The 17030-nt window shown below is 54.4% G+C and overlaps 1 protein-coding gene across 1 annotated transcript in view; it reads left to right on the top strand.

Moving 5' to 3' along the window:
* Taf4 (TATA-box binding protein associated factor 4) overlaps nucleotides 1–11435 on the top strand; it is a 60232-nt gene extending 48797 nt beyond the window's left edge. The window contains 2 exon segments of the mRNA XM_048349689.1: nucleotides 110–229; nucleotides 9975–11435. Coding sequence (XP_048205646.1) covers nucleotides 110–229; nucleotides 9975–10142 — 288 coding nt within the window. The 3' untranslated portion in view covers nucleotides 10143–11435.
* The last annotated feature ends 5595 nt before the right edge of the window (nucleotides 11436–17030 follow it).

Here is a 17030-nt window from a genome sequence, read left to right as displayed (position 1 = left end):
ACAATTTAGAACATTTCAGAAAGCCTTTTGGTATCTGCATATTGCTTTTGCAGAAAGTAAAACCATCCGAGAAGCCATAGTTTTTGTTTGCTTTCTTTCCACCACAAAGATGCAGCAGCAGGAGCTGGCACAAATGCGACAGCGGGATGCCAACCTCACAGCACTCGCGGCCATTGGGCCCAGGAAAAAGAGGAAAGTGGACTGTGCGGGGCCAGGATCGGGAGCAGAGGTACAGCGGCGTTGATGGTGGGGGTTGAGGTCTGGAAGGGCCCAGGAGAGCGCCTTCGAGCCCAGCCTCCCATTCTCAGGTGGACAGACACATGGAGCACCCCTTCCCCTCACATATTGATCGTCTCACCTTCCTTAGTCTCCTGCACCTGAGGCTTGACATTCAAATCAGCGTATTTGTGTATATCACATGAGCTAAACAAGTTCTCTGCCTAAATGCATGTGATCCCCAGTTTGCTCCAATTGACTTAAAAACATAGGTATAAACTGTAATCAGAGGAATGATTTTGCTGGGGTGGTGTCTCCCCGAAAAGTACACATAGGAGAAGCCCTTCAGGAAGTGCAGATCACGAAAGGGATGGCACCATCCAAATTCTGTATGTCTTTTTCTCTTACATACCCAGTCTTCACATGTTGTTATTTTTGCTTAACCTGTTAATTTCCTTTAAAGTCAATTGAAGAAGGAGGAAAAGAATATTCTTCCTTGCCTTTTCTGGTATTCTTGTTCCCTCTTGCAGATCTCAGACCCCCCACCCTCTTGCATTTGGTCTGAAGGAGGACAGCCTGTAGTATTTCTTGTAGTGTAGGTCTGCTGGCCGTCACCTCCGTCCGTTGCTATTGACTTGAATGTGGTTGATCGTTGTCTTCCTTTTTCTTTGGGTGGTAGTGGGGCTGGCGTTAAACCTGGGGCCTTGCACATGCTGTGCCCCACAGATGTGATTGTATCTCAGGCTCACTTTGAAGGATCCTGGTTAGAAAGGTCGGGGTTGCTAGTTTTTTTCTCTTGCAGAAATCTCAGGATGTTGACCTGCTTTCTTCTGGTGGTTCTGCTATAATTTCAATCCTTGTTTCCTCTACATAATTTATCTTTCTTTGATGTCTTGAGACTTTTGTCTTCATATATATATTTTTTGTGTTTGTTTTATATTTAGGTAGGTTCTGTATTTGGCCTGGTTCAGGTTTTCCAAGCTTCTCTGAACTGAACTGTAGGTCTGTTTTGTTTTTTTAAATTGCATTTGGAACATTATGATCATTATTTCTCCAAGTGTTTTTTCTGTTCCAGTCTTCCTTTTTTCCATTTGATCTCCAATTATGTATTATTAACCGGTTACTATTGCCTCATGGTCTTTGGGACCAGTGCCATTTCCTTCAGTTTATCTTCTCTGTTTCGTGTCTGGATGATCTCTACTGCTCTGTCTCTAGGTGGCTTAGCCAGGTGGAGTTGGGCCATAACAACCAGTTGATCGTTCAGCTCTGTAGTCAGGTTTTCATTTGCTCATGTGTATTTTGGTTTTAGAAGTTAGGTTTGGGACTGGGAATATGGCCTAGTAGCAAGAGAGCTCGCCTCGTATACATGAAGCCCTGGGTTCGATTCTCCAGCACCACATATCTAGAAAACGGCCAGAAGGGGCGCCGCTGTGGCTCAGTTGGCAGAGTGCTAGCCTTGAGCAAAAAGGAAGCCAGGGACAGTGCTCAGGCCCTGAGTCCAAGGCCCAGGACTGGCAAAAAAAAAAAAAGAAGTTAGGTTTGTTTCATTTTTAGTTTCTAATTATTGGCCAATACGCTTTTCCCACTTGTAAAGACCATGTTTTTCTATAATTGGTTGGTTGTATTTATTAAGCAGGCTTCTTTAAAGTATTATTTCCATTTTAGTTACTTTTTTCCAGGTAAGGATCCAGCTGTTTCCATGGGTTTGGGTGGAAGCTGTGTGCGGCACCAGCAGGGCCAAATCAGTGCTGGGGGACGTTTAGTCTTCCCAGCTTCTGGAGGTGATTCCTGTGGGTGAATGGCACAAGTCCTGCAGCAGTGGAGCGTTACATAGAGCTCTGAAGTGCATAAGCATCTAAGACACTGACCTCTGGCATGTCCCTGCTGGCTGGGACTGCCCTCTCCTGGTTCTGAGTGACTTTGTCCTGTGCCCACCTTGGGCACAGGCTGTGTAGCAAGCAGGCTGCCTGTGCTCTGGCCCTTTTGAGCAGTTGTTGCCTCTTTTTTTCTGTCATCTTATGAGCAAGGCCCAGAACTTAAAGCTTTTTTTTTTTAATGTTTGAAAACATAAGAGTTTAATTTAGATCCATTAGTACACACAAAACTAGATTACATTTCTGAAGCATAACAGCATGTCAATGGAAAAATTATAATATTTCATCAACACTTAAAACTGTTTTAAGTGTTAAAACTCCCTCCCTCCCTCCCTCCCTCCCTCCCTCCCTCCCTCCCTCCCTCCCTCCCTCCCTCCCTCCCTCCCCCCTCCCTCCTTCCTTCCTTCCCTCCTTCCCTCCCTCCCCCCTCCCTCCCTCCCCTGACTGCTTTCACCTTTTGAATGTGGATCCCCCCTTTTTTTGTTTCTGTGCGTATCTAGTGATTGTGACTTGAATATGCGCCTTGTGGGTAACATGTAGACGGACACCAGCCTTCTCTTCTTTTGAAGAATATAGGTTTTAAGCAGTTCAGTAAGTAGCTGGTCATCTTGGATTTGTGCAGGCTTGTTTTTATTTTGTTAGTCAGGCTCTGTGGAAAGGTCAGGGTGTCTCTCAAGCCCCCTGACCTAGTAGGATCTGCCCTGTATACTCTGTCTTCTCTCTCTGGCCTGGCTTTAGGCTCTGCTGTGGTGGGTCTTAGTGTAAAAGGGCTCTTCCTGGCTTCTGAAGCTGCTCTTGGTGTATGGGCTGGACTCCAGTGTACTTTGTCTGGCCTTTGGTAGCTCCATTTTTCTCTTAGCCCATAACAGCGGTGTCCCCTGTGCCTTGGATGGTTTTGTGCTGTTTTGGGAGGTGTGGAGGTAGACTCTGGGACAGGGACAGGGACAGGTACTAACCTCAGCAAGGCAGGGTTTTGTGTGTGGAATACAGGGTGTCCTGGAACATCAGTGCTGAGGCTCGTGTGTCTTAAGTGCTGGCATGACCTCTCAGTAGTGCTCCCGGTGTGACACTGGGCACAGCAAGTCAGCTGGGAGGGAGCTGACAGGGAGACACCCACCAGTACCATGCGGGTAAGAATGCTGGGCGCCATGCAGGAAGAGTCTTCCATGCATGTCTGAGCGGTAGGGAGGATCCTGGGGGAGGTCGGAAAGAAGGAAGTGCAGAGTCCCGAGCTTCAGCATAGGCCTGGCCAGGGCACTGCCCGAGTGGTGTGTAGTGCCACCCAGTCCAGTTGGGGCTGCTGGGCATGGCCTCTCAGCAAGAGCCTGCCGCTGGGCCCCAGCTGCAGTGTGCACCGAGGCCCACAATGCCCCCACTGAAGCTTGGTTTAAAACCAAGAAGGAGGTAAAGTCTTGAGCACTAACAACATACCATGGAAAGAGTCTTGGGCTTTGAAGGGAGAGTTTCGAACATTGCTGAACTGTTTTCCTGAATTTCTTTTGGGGCCTAAGGGGAAGGTTCTCAGGTGTAGGATGCACCTAGGCCCCATTCTAAGGTGTAGGTCCTTGTGGCCGTTACCCAGTTCCAGCACCAGAGCGGCTCATGCACCTGCCGCTCCAGGCCCCGTACTCCCCTGCAGCAGTAACAACTGCCCTGAACACAAGTGACCCCCGCCATGTGCTGGAGGCGCTGCTTTGTTTCCCTTGCCTGTTCTTTTTTAAGTCTGTAGATTTAAACTCCCCTTCTTCCTTCTTCCCCGGTGAGACCAGGTAGTCAGGGCTGCGGTGGTCCTTGGCTGTTGTCCCGTGAGTGCCTGGGTCCCGGAGCTTCCTGCCCCTGGCAGCTCAGTGGAGCGCCCTCCCCGTAGTGAGGTGCGTGAATCACAGCAGGCTCTGTGCTGTGCTCCTCTGTGGTGCTGGGTGCCTGCAGCCACTCGCTGCCTGAGGGCACAAAACTACTGATAGGCTAAGTTTATTACTTTACATTTGTATTGGTCAGTTTGGGAGCTGGGGCTTGAACTCAGGGCCTTGCACATGCAGGTTGTTTTGTTTTGTTTGCAGTCCTGGGCCTTAGACTCAGGGCCTGAGCACTGTCCCTGGATGCTGCTGCTTCTTTTTTTTTTTTTTTTTTTTTTTTCTCAAGGCTAGCACTCTGCCACTTGAGCCACAGCACCACTTCTGGCCTTTTCTAGATATGTGGTGCTGGGGAATCGAACCCAGGGCTTCATGTATACGAGGCAAGCACTCTTGCCACTAGGCCATATTCCCAGCCTGTAGTTTGTTTTTATTCATTAGCTGGAGTGATCTTATATGAAGACTTTCCTCATCTACTGTTATTTTCCTAGATGTGTGGCTCATAGGAAAGGAAGGCAGGGTAAATGCCCAGTGCTCTTTATCTTTTTGGTTTCAGATAACAATGTTTCCTTGTTCCATCTTCAGAAGGTGATGGCAGTTTATGTATTTTTTAATGTTTTAATTTTTTCATGAGCTCATGGGTTCCTCATTTTCATTATGGCTCGCCTTGTGCTACCTCTGGCCAGTGGCAGCATCTTCAGGTGGCTTCTGGATCCTGTCACCCTGTGACATTGAGTTCTTGCCACCTGGAAGGACAGGGTACTACAACATGCTCACGGTATGTGTGTCCTGCTCTAGGCCTGGGAACAGCCATTTTCCCAGGAAGAACTTGTTCGTTTCTTCTAGTGGGAACTGGAGTTTGAAGACGACAAGCTGTACAGTGTACTGTTGGCCCCGGAGGTTGGAGCTGGGACATGTGGAAACACAAGGCCTGGTGGAGTCTTTTGGCTGCTTCCAGCGCAGAGGGGCAGAGCTGTATGTGCTCTTCGAGGTGGCAGGATCACCTCTGACATGTAAGGTGCTGCATTGGTTTTCCCAGGAACCAAGGCCATCCTGGTTCTCATGGAGGATTAGGCGTCTTGGACCTATGCGCGTTGTTCGAGAGCGAGACATCTGGCACTCTACTGGTTAGGATTCTGGGGACAGAATTCGTTTTGCCTGTGTTTTCTACCTTTGTTCATTGTTCTGTATTTGTATTGTCAGAGCATTTAGTTGTGTCAGAGCCTCTCAGTTCTTTTTTTTGGCCAGTCCTGGGCCTTGGACTCAGGGCCTGAGCACTGTCCCTGGCTTCCTTTTGCTCAAGGCTAGCACTCTGCCACTTGAGCCACAGCGCCACTTCTGGCCGTTTTCCATATATGTGGTGCTGGGGAATTGAACCCAGAGCTTCATGTGTAGGAGGCAAGCGCTCTTGCCACTAGGCCATATTCCCAGCCGAGCCTCTCATTCTTGACCTTCCTTTTATCGTAGCCCATAAGTAATGATTTATGAGCAGTCTTTATGTTGAGGCTTCCTTATTAGCTGCTTCACTTTCTGAATCTCATCTCAACTGGACTCTTGGAATGATTTGTGGCAGCAATACTTCCCCCAAGTTCTCACTCAGAGGTTGGCAGTTTGTTCCCTCTATTGTTGAGGTTCATATTGAGATCTGTAGCCCCTGGCTCAATCCCCCTTCCCCCAGTTTCTTAAGCCACGGTGGGTACCTGGTACTGTCAGAGCTTGGCAGCACTTCTGTCTCCTGTCCCGGCTCATGTCCTTTCATGGTGTACTCTTCTTGCCTATTTTCTTGTGGAATGGCCTTGGGATTGGTTTTCTTAGACTGGCCATGGTGTGCCTCTATGTAGGCTGGGTTTTCTCAATGCATGCATCCAAATATTTTTGTTTGTACTTTATTTTTGAGACTGTATGGCCTTGAATTCACCATCTTCCTGCCTTCTTCCTCCCTAGAAGCTAAGATTACAGATATGTGCTATCAATCTGGTCTGACTTGTATGTTGGTTTTGAAGAGCTCAGCTGTCACACCCTTTCATTTCTCTTCATGCATTCTTTCTTTTCTCACCTGGAGGCCTTGTCTTGGTTGTTGAAAGCAGAGCAGGAGAATGGGATGAGTCTCAGTCACTGTCCTGGGCTGGTCTCCTGCTGCCTCCGCATTTAGCACAAGCACAAAGCACAGACTTGCTGCCTTCTTTGTTTTTTGTTTTTGGCCAGTCCTGGGCCTTGAACTCGGGGCCTGAGCACTGTCCCTGGCTTCTTTTTGCTCAAGGCTAGCACTCTACCACTTGAGCCACAGCGCCACTTCTGGCCATTTTCTGTATATGTGGTGCTGGGGAATCGAACCCAGGGCCTCATGTATAGGAGGCAAGCACTCTACCACTAGGCCATATTCCCAGCCCTTTGCTGCCTTCTTGGTGATGGGTCCTCTGGCCTTTCTGACTGCCTTCCCGCCCCCCCGGTGTTTATTTTTTTCTTTTTTTTTTGGCCAGTCGTGGGCCTTGGACTCAGGGCCTGAGCACTGTCCCTGGCTTCTTCCCGCTCAAGGCTAGCACTCTGCCACTTGAGCCACAGCGCCACTTCTGGCCATTTTCTGTATATGTGGTGCTGGGGAATCGAACCCAGGGCCTCATGTATATGAGGCAAGCACTCTTGCCACTAGGCCATATCCCCAGCCCCTACTGGTTATCTCTGAGATAAATCTCATGGATTTTCTTCCCGGGGTGGAGGGGGCGGGCTGGCTTCAAAGCTGAAGCCTTCAGATCTCAGCCTTCTGAGTAAATAGGATTAGAGGTGTGAACCATTGGTGCCCAGATACATTTCTGGATCTTTTGTTCCTAGCTTTTGAACTTCTGGGCTGTTTGGTTTTTTTGGCCTGTACTGAGGCTTCAACTCAGGGACTTTGCATTCTTGTTTGGATTTTCCCCTCAAGGGTTGTGCTCTCTACCACTGGAGCCACACCTCCACTTGCTTTTTAACTTCTGTGCTAACTTAGGAGCGGCTTGTTGTATTTGGAGTGTTGCTCTGTGGTGGTCTTCTATTTTTCCTGCTGAGTTTGTCCCTGTCAAGTTCATGGCCCAAATCTGCAGTGGCTGTGTATTTGCTTTTCTCTCTCTAGTTTTGAGTGTATGCATTTGTGGTGTCATGGCGCCCTCTCCTGGCAGCCTAGTGAAGTTCAGGCCGCCTGGCAGGGTATGCTGATTATGAGGACTCTTCTTGAAGGACCCCAACCCTCCCCTTTCTTCTTTTGTCGACTAGTCTCAGACCGTTCTGTTTTTCCCTTTGAGGACACCTTGTGGGCTCCATGGCGTGGCCCTTCCTCCAGCCTGTGTCCTGAGCACCAGGACTCAGCTCTTAGATTCTCAGGCAGAAGTGTCAGGTGAACTTGGCCTCTTGCCTCCTCTACCTGTCTTCTCTCAGAGTCTGTTCTCGTTAGCCTGGGGACAGGAAGGGCACACCCTGGGGGCTGGACACACCTAGCGCCCATGAGTGCGGATGGGCCCTGTGCATTTTATTTTCCCTTCTTGTGGAGGTGGGGGCGGGTGGCTAGACACCACTGTGCTCAGCCTCTTCAGAGTGGTGTCTTCTGCGGCTGCGGATGGGTGTTGGGAAGCTCCTCCCATGTCTGGGGATGGGCTAGACTCCTGTGGTCGACGACGGAGGCGGGGAGGCTGGCCGTGGTGCCCCTTGGAGGTTGGGCATCACTGCTCCCAGCTGCCACTTTCGGAACAGGGATGGGAGCACAGGCATTCTTGCCTTACCCCTGGGAACCCCGCCCTGCTGGCTCGGGCCTGCTCGTGGGCCCTGAGCTCAAGGGATGTCGGTGTTGGAGAAAAGAATGAATTCTCAGCTCCACCACCCGGGAAGTGAGCGCGCGGGCTGGAGGCGCCGCTGCTGGAGCCCAGGCTGCCTTTGGGTCACACAGCCCTGTGTTGGGAAGGGAAGGGGTGCCCACCGTAGGGGAGGACTCCTGTTCATTTGCACGTTGAGTGTGTGGCAGGCCACACTTGAGAGGGGCAAGTGTGAGTGAGTACAGAGCCAGTGCACACGAGGCTAGTGCCCTGGCGAGTTTCTAGCCCTTTAAAAACAATTCTTACTTTTGTCACCCATGTCACTACTTACAGAGGAAAAAACCCCAGTTGCCAGAGATGCCCCTGAGCTGTCGGGTCGGAGGCGCGCAGGTTGCAGCTCCTGGGCGGCCTCCCGCGCGTGGGCTGGGCCGCTGCGGCGGGCGGGAGCAGAGCTTCCGTCCTCGCAGCGAGGGCGGTGATGAGGCCCGGGCCGCGGAGCCCCGCAGGCTGCAGCCCGGTCCTGCCCCCACCTCCCACCTAGCGGAAGGAGCGGCTGCTGCCTTCTAGGGACTGGCCCAGGCCAGCCGCCCTCTGCCGGGCGCTGGGGGTCAGACGCTCACTGTGTGCCACGCCAGCCCCGGCCAGGAAGAAGTGGGAAAAGCGGTGGCCAGCGGGATGGACCCGAGTTTGAGGAGCATCCATTGTATTGAAGAGCTTCTGGAAGAGGCTTGCACACCAGCTGGGCCCTGCAGAGGCTGAGGGACGGGCTCCACCCCCCCAACTCTCCCAGCGAGGCTGGGCGGGGCCAGGAGGGCCCGTAGGGCTCTCATGAGCACTTAGACTTGCTCCTCATCAGGTCCGGGGCACCAGTTTTCATAGCATTCATCTGGATTTTCTGACTTTGAGTACTCATTAAACTTGATACCTAGGCGATCAGTTCTTCCTCATGAGGTTTAAGTGGTTGAACCTGAGGGGAGAGGGGTGGAGTCAGCCCAGGCCGAGCGGCCGAGGCGGGAATCCTCTCTCTTGAGCCTGTAGTCAGGGTGAATTAGATGGGTGTAACACGGGCGCAGGTGTGGAAGCTCACGTCTGTAAACGGGGAGGTACGGTTTGGATCCCAGCCTTGTAAAGACCCCCGTGTCTCGGGCACTTGTGGATTCGGCCATTCTCAGGAACCCCCAGGAGAAAAGAGCCCGTTCCCCTGCACCCCGCCTGTTGCCGAGGCCTCGCCAAGGAAGCTCGTGTTCCGGCTAGCTGGCTGTGCCAGAGGCCAAGGCTGCCGATGGCAGTGGCCAGAGCCTGGGGGAGCTCACCACCCGGGCCTCAGCTGCCCAGTGGAGAAAGAAACTGACCAGTCGTTACCTTCAGACACATCTTGCCTCTGGCCAGGACAGGTGGCACAGGAGCCAGAGAGGTGGCAGTGTCCTGCCAGCCCGCTGTGATGGCCACCTTCCTGGCCGCACCGCTCCTGCAGCCTTGTTGGTAGAACATGCTTATCTCTAGCTTCTTAAGCTTTGCCTCAAGGTGCAGTAAGGACGCCCTTGCTGTGTGTTTGGGTGTACACAGCCATTTGACCACAGGACATGGACACTCAGCTCTGCTGAACAGAGGCACAGTGAGGAGCTACAGCTACCAGACATTTGCTTACCGTGCAAGTCCGTGCTCTGATCAGCAAGGCGTTGAGTTGGCTGGAAGGAGAGCCGATCTCCGTAGGGCTGGGTGTCTGCTTCAGCCGGTGGGGCAGGGAGCCCTCTTTGCACCTGACCATTGCAGCCTCGGAGCCGTTGGCCTCCCTAGTTGACCACCAGCCTGTCCCACCCAGGAGTTGAGACCTAGTGCCTTTGTCAGCTGAGCAGGGATGGATGACACAGCCCGAGGTGTGGCATCGGATGTGGGCTTCCGTCCCCTTCCCGGTCCCCTAGGCAGCCTTGCTGTGACCACGTGGAGACTGGCGGCTGCTTGTCCCAGAGCCACTCAGCCATCTGCCCTGGGGCAGAGCCCCCTTTGTCCTCCCTCAGGTTTAGGGCCAGCGATGCTCTGTGAGGCACGGGGGGTGGAAGGCTGACGCGTGAGGTCGAGGGGCCTCCTGCCCGCGCCCGTCCCCCTAGGGGCTTGGGTGCATCAGCGTGGGCTGGCGCCTGCAGGAGGGCGGTGCCAGGCGGAGGTGCCAGGCGGAGGACGCGCGCACCGTCCCTGTTGTGGTGCAGCCCACCTCGGAGCGCCACTAATGCTTCTCTTTTCCTCTTTACCAGGGCTCGGGCCCGGGCACGGCAGTCCCAGGCAGCTCCGGAGTGGGGACCCCCAGGCAGTTCACGCGGCAAAGAATCACACGGGTCAACCTCAGGGACCTCATATTTTGTTTAGAAAATGAGCGCGAGACAAGCCATTCACTGTTGCTCTACAAAGCATTCCTTAAGTAACACAGGACAAGTCGCCTGGGGACAATTTTATATATTTGCAGATGACGCCTTTTTGTAACAAGCAAATGGGATATTGTTTAAAATCAGCCACCTCTTTACAACGGGACAGTTTTCTATTCCTGTTTCTAAATGAGCTCTCAGTGTGGAAGAACCTGTTTCTGTAGCAGAGAGACACAAAGGCCTGTGGATGCTCAAGGACAGCCACACCTGACTCATCCCCGACTGAGTGGCCTTCCTGCCAAACAAGCCATATATTAAGACTGACGGAACCGTTTAGCAAATAACTAGCTGCCCTCTGTCACCTTGTAGCAGTTCCTTCATTGTTTGTGCATTTTGGTTTAGTTCAGTTCAACTTGCCATGTAGGTGTATGTCGACAGCCAATGACCTCATTTCACTTAATTTTATTTTTGTTGCAGTCAGTTGGCAAAGCAAACTGATTTTTAGACTATTTATCTTCCCCGCTCTTCTCCGCTCCAAATTCTCCAGGAACACACGAGTCATCGCCGTCCCATGGAGTGTGGGCGCATTTCTGCTCAGCATAGGTCGGGGCCGGCACGGTGGCCCCTCCTGAATGTGTTCAGCATCTGTACAAATGAATTTTATTTGCTACAGTTTGTGAAGCTGTAAAGTGAAAGGAAATGAAAACCTTTTCAGCATAAATATATTTTACTTGCACTGTGTTTTTTAGCTAAAAGTGAAAACTTAGATTAAATAAAATCAGAGTTGAGAAGAATCATCAAAAGACTGTTTCTCAGTGTGAATCAAGTGTTGAAAAATGGTTGGTGTATTTTGTCAGTAATTGTACATAATTTTTGGCACATAACATAAAATGGCTATGTAAACTATAATTATTTTGCTAAGAGACTGTATGCAAGCTGTGGGCAGACTTTACAGACGTCCAGAGCAAAGTCCCTTCTTTGTACCTATTTTTTTATTACAAATATACTAATTGGTTCTTTATATTTTCAGAGGTTATTGTATTAAATTGTCTATTGATAGTACTTTTATGACTGTAAATATTTTGGCTTTCTCCGTGTGAATTCTCACGTTAGACATGAATTCTTACGTGTGAACTGAACGCTGATCAGTATTTTTTATCCACACCCGAGAACTGTTACACTTTTATTTTATCTTTTAGGAAATCCCGTCTTTCCATTTTTTCATGTACATTTTGCACAGTTACTTGTTCATATGTAAATATTTTACTTTCAAAAATGAAGTTTTTAATTGCTATTGTTTTATATAGGATTGAAAGAAAATTAACTCCTTTATTAAAAACAAATTTATCTGTATGTCTTGCCTAGTTTTCTGAGTGTCTCGGAGACCTGGTCCTGGTCCTGCCAGTGTGTTTGTCTGGGACCCAGACCCGGTGACAGCCAGCAGCTGGTGCGGCCGGAGGCCTGGAGGCTGGGCCTGTCGCCCCCTGCTGCCCACTCAGGGAAACCCACCCCGCCGAGCCTGGGCTTCGTGACCACATGGCCCCCTCCTGGCCCAGGCCCACGGTGACCCGCACGGTGTGCCCGCGCTTCCCGGCTTCCCACTAACTGCACGCTTCTCCCAGGTGCGCTGGAGGCTCGGCTGCCTGATGATGGGACAAGCTGTCCTGTCAGGGCCTGGCAGCCAGCGTGGTGTCACGAGAGCTGAGTGCACCTGTCGTGAGGGACCTCGTGGGCGGGCAGGTGGGCTTGCCGCTCACCCCGGAGAGCATGCTCTCCTCTGCTTCTCCTGCAGCTGCGCTGCCCTTGGCGCACAGGAGGCTGGAGGCCTGGGAGCCCCGCCCCGCCCCCCAGCGGCAGGTGTGCTGGCGACGCTGTGCCCAGAGGCCACGCCTGTCTCGTCTTCGCCTCCCTGTGCTTGTCTCCTGGCACGGCCAGTCTGGGGCTGAGGCCCTTTGTTTTCTGAAGGCAGCAGTTCTACTAAATTGGGGTCCACACGAGTCACCTTAGCCCAATGACCTCTTTTTTTTTTTTTTTTTTTTTTGCCAGTCCTGGGGCTTGAACTCAGGGCCTGAGCACTGTCCTTGGCTTCTTTTGCTCAAGGCTAGCACTCTGCCACTTGAGCCACGGCGCCACTGCTGTCTTTTTCTATATATGTGGTACTGAGGAATCGAACCCAGGGCTTCATGTATACGAGGCGAGCGCTCTACCACGAGGCGAGCGCTCTACCACGAGGCGAGCACTCTACCACGAGGCCACATTCCCAGCCCCACGCCTTGCGGCCCTCCTCCCCTGAGTTATCTCTTGAAGACGCTGCCAGTGCAGTCACAGCTGAGCGCTGGGGTTGGGACTGAGCGTGTGGTGTTAGATGGTGCGAGTGTGATTCCATTTTGACCTTCCCGCCTCTGCTGTGTCGGGTCCCTCTGCAGCGCAGAGCCGGTGCCGCGTCTCCTGCCCAGGTGAGAAGCTGCCCTGGCGGGGCCTGGCCACCGCGAGGCCGATGGGAAACGGCGAGAATGCCCCAGCTCGGCAGACCGCCCGAGTGCTGGGCGGCTGGGCCGAACGCCCACACTGCTTGGAGTTGTCGGGTGGCATTTTCTCGAGCGGTTCAACACACACTGACCGCAAGATCCAGTGGTTTGCACCAGAGATGCCCGGAGGCCTTCAGGTGCACACTGGCGGAGCACCGGGGAGTGCGGGGCAGGCTACATGGTCTGTCCTGAGAAAGGCCGGGGTCAGGTCTAAGTGAGCTCAGAGAGGCCAGCCCCACGGGGCTCCCTGCGGGGGCAGGGACGGGAGGCGGGGCTGACGGAAGGCACACAGAGGACCAGGGCCCGGAACCCACTCGGCTCACACACAGCCCCAGCACCCCACGTAAATGGAGGCGCTCCTTACCTACTGTCTCTCTCTTTCTGGGTAGACGCCAGCAAGCCTGCTGGTAACCCTGGGTCCCTGCGCCTGGACGGCTGCCTCTCCCTCACTTGTTTGGTTTTGTTTTTGTAATTTATTTATTAAACACAAATTTTTTGACAAGGTGGTGTGCAAAAATCGTTCACTTGTTAACTGATGAGGGGGAAGGGTCCCCTCTTCACGGGTTCTGTGCTTCTGGCCTATTTCATGGTTTAAATAAAAATAGCATTGTTAGCTGGAAAGAAATGAAAGTCCCCACCCCACCTCCAGTGGGCGCTTCTGAAGTTTGGGGCAGCCGTTGGGCACCCCTGGCTCATGCCTGTAGTTCCAGCTGAGGTCTAAGGATCGCTGTTCAAAGCCAGCCCAGGCAAGAAAGCCCCTGAGACTCTTATTTCTGATTAAGCATAAAACCAGAAGTGGCGCTGTGACTCAAGTAGTCGAGTGTTATTTTTAGGTGATAAAGCTCAGGGACGGCACCCAGTCCCGAGATCAAGCCCCATGCATGGCACACAAACAACCCCCCCCCCCCAAACAGCAACTACAAACGACCCCAAAGCCCACCTGTCACCCCGAGTCAGCGGTGCTCTGCCGAGGCCCCACGTGCAGGTCTTCCTGCGTGTGGACCTGCCTTTCCCTGCGTTCTGAGGGTGTCAGAGCACATTGGGCCGTAGTGGCTTGTGACACGTGTATGTGCGTGCGTGCACGCGTGCGTGTGGTGGTGCCGAGGTTTCCATTCAGGGCCTCTGGCGTGCTAGGGAAGTGCTCCACCCCTTGGGCCATGTCCCCAGCTTTTTCAGATAGCGTCTTGCACTTTCGCCTGGGCCTCATTCTCAACAACTCCTTACTAGCCGGGTTTACGGGTGTGAGCCGTTGTTCCTGTCCTGGCTTGTGACTACGTGGGGGTGGTGGCCATAGAGACAAGGGGTCAGTGAGCGCGTAACCCGCGCTGAGCCCTGGCCTGGCACCGGAGGGCCTGCAGTGGGTGTCGTTGCTTCTCTGCGTCGTCAGTGGGAGGGTCACCGAAGCATCTGCAGTGAGCGCCTCTGCTGCTTCGCCTGTCCCGTCGAGGACTGAACATGAACTTGGCAGAGTCGCAATGGGCTCGTCGAGGTTTGCCCACGGGGGAGCCCGTGTGGGTTTGCCTGCGAGGCGTCCGGGTGCTGCAAGGGGCGCGTGCCTGCCCGGGGGGAGCCCGGGCTCCCGGAGCTCAGCCGCCTCCCGGCGCGTGCCTCGGCGGGCAGGGACCGGCAGCCGGGCTCAGCGTCCCGGCCGGTGCCCAGCAGCCTGAGCGCGCCCTAGCGGGGCAAGCGGGTTCGTGGGCGGCTGGGACGGCGGCCGTCTGCACTGCGGGGGAGTCTGCCGGGCGGCTCTCCCAGGGCAGGCCTAGGAGAGGAGGCCTCGGGGGCCCCTCTGGGGCACAGGGCAGCAGCTGTCCTATGAAGGAGTCCCCGAGGCAGCCCTGGGTCTGCAGCTCTAAGCTGGACTTTCTTTCTCCCTAGTCCTGGGCCTTGAACTCAGGGCCTGAGCACTGTCCCTGGCTTCTTTTTGCTCAAGGCTAGCACTCCGCCACTGGAGCCACAGCGCCACTTCTGGCCGTTTTCTATATATGTGGTCCTGGGGACTCGAACCCAGGGCTTCACGTGTATGAGGCAAGCACGCTACCACCAGGCCATAGCCCCAGCCCCCTAAGCTGGACTTTCTAGGACATTTCTGCTGCGTCTTTGCTGCAGCCCTCGGCGCTGGGGCTGGGCGCGTCCCGACCAGCGCCCCGTCCCCGCCCGCCCGCCCGGGGCCTCGCTCCGGGACGCTGATGACAGCAGGAGCGTGCCCTGGACTTCCGGTCCCAGACACAGCAGTCGCCTACTCGGGAATATAATTAGCTGCTCCATGCCCTCAAAATTAGCAAGAGGCCAATTGCGCCTACAGTTATCAGCTGTACCCATAGTTGTAATTCACTGGGTGACCTTTTGTTGTGCACGTCATCGTGGATGCAAGTGTGAGCCCGCCTTACTCCCCCCGCCCCCCCCCCTTGTTGTCGTTTTTGTTTTCTTCGGTACTGGGGTTTGAACCCGGGGCTTTGGGCTCGCTAGGCAGGTGCTCTCCCACTCGAGCCACTCCTCCTTCCCTTTTTATGTTGGGTTGAGAGAGGGCCAGCCTGGCTCCCCATCCTCGTCCTGGTCCTTCCCTGTGTCGCTGGCGTGCTAGGCACAGACCGCCGCACCCAGTCAGTCCAGGGCCCCGGAGCCGGGGTGACGGGCGTGCCGCACGGTGCCCGGCGATGGTAGAGATGGAGTCTTACGAGCATGGTTCCATGCAGTGTTGGGGGGGGGAGGCAGCTGTGGCCCAGCTGTGCACCGGAGCCAGGAGCCAGAGCTCTGTAGGGAGCGTACTCGGTCGCGGGTATAACTTGGCTCGCTCAGCATGCGGCGGGCCGGAGCACGAGGTGTGAGCGGGTTTTGTTCACCCTGTGTCTTCCGGGTTGAGGACTGGGGCTGGCACGCTGCCCGTTGGGCGCCTCGGGCCCCACGGCCTTCCCCACGCGTGGCCCGCTCCTGAGGCGACGGAAGTCAACGAGCCAGGCCGGCGGATTGACACAGGGCTTTATTGAACCTCCGGCGTGGCGGCGCCCAGGCCGCCCTTCGCTCTGCAACCCAGACCCCCTGGCACTAAAAACACACGGGAAACGGCCACTCTCTTCCCTTTTTTTTTTTTTTTTTTTTTCGGTACAAAATGATACAAACAACGATACAAAATAGTTGTGCTGTTGACAATTACAAAAATGTTGGAACGTTTGTCTACCGGCGCGCTGCCCGGGTGGCGGGCGCGGCCCACGCTCTGCTATCTTTCCCAAACCGTGGTCATGCGGGCTGCTACGCAGTTCTCCATTTCCAAAAAGAAACATGCAAAACGAAGCAGAATGAGAGGAAGGAGAGAAAGGAAAAGGCAAATGCGTCCTAAGTATTCACAGATGTGGCTCCCCCGGGGCCAGCTGCCAGAAGCAGGCGTGCGCTCTGCCCACCGGCGCTCTGGGCAAGAAGGTGCGGCCTCGAGCTTTGGGTGCTGTTCCTTCCAGCTTCGACCCAAAGGGTGGCTCGCCCGCCCGCCCTCCTTCCCTCCCTCCTCCCCCCCTCCACGTGTTGCCTCAGCACGGGGCCGGCTCAGTCTCGATGGGGCATGTGCCGGGCTAGGGAAACGGGCATCTCGGAGAGCCAGGCGCTCGGCTGCTACTCTGACACTTTGGTGGGGGGAGACCTAGCATTTTGGATGTGCTGAAAGACACAGGAAGAGCAAACCTGCTGGCTCAGAGCTGGGGTGCAGGGGCTGGCCACGGCCAGGGTGTCTTTGGCACGCCCTCCACTCAGTAGTGCAGGATTCTCGTAAATTCCCTAAGGAAATGAACCGGCTGCTCCCGACCGCAGATGTGTCCTAGCTACGAGCTACAGAAGAGAGAGCGACATGGGACACGGACTGTACACTCGGCTAACGCTAACTGGTTGGCCTCGGAACTCGTGTTCTGAGATGGGTCTGGCGGGGTGTGGAACCCCGTCTCTCTCCGGCCCCAGCGGCTGATGGGGCTGGGGCCGAAGGGGAAGCTGTTCAGGTGGGAGCCACACGGACATCCTGCGAGCCCGTGCCGTAGCCTCGGCCTGCACGGATAGAGGAAATCCGGGGGCCCCCGGCCGGACGCCCCCCGGCCAGAGCGGCAGCTCGTCCCGCATGGTTTCGAGGGGTCGCTGGCGGCCTTGGCAGTGACACGGGTGTGGGGGGAGATGAGCGAGGAGGAGCTGGGAAGTGCGAGAGACGCCCCACCCCGTGGTGGTGTGTGGCGCAGTTAGTTTCTCCTGTCCAGGGGGATGCAAGGAGGCCTTGAGTTTTCAGAGAAAAAGAATCCATGCTGCCTTACTCGTATACACACTTCCCACAATCCATGCACACCTGAAGCACGAGCTCCCCCAAAACCAAACCTAGAGAAAGTCAGCCCCGCCCTCCAGCCGGGACCACCGCGATCCCTCCGGTGGCCACGCCCCCAGACCGCCAGGG

Source organism: Perognathus longimembris, chromosome 6 (assembly GCF_023159225.1).
Source record: "Perognathus longimembris pacificus isolate PPM17 chromosome 6, ASM2315922v1, whole genome shotgun sequence".
In the NCBI taxonomy this organism is placed as follows: domain Eukaryota; kingdom Metazoa; phylum Chordata; class Mammalia; order Rodentia; family Heteromyidae; genus Perognathus; species Perognathus longimembris.
This window is presented reverse-complemented; position numbering and strand designations above follow the sequence as displayed.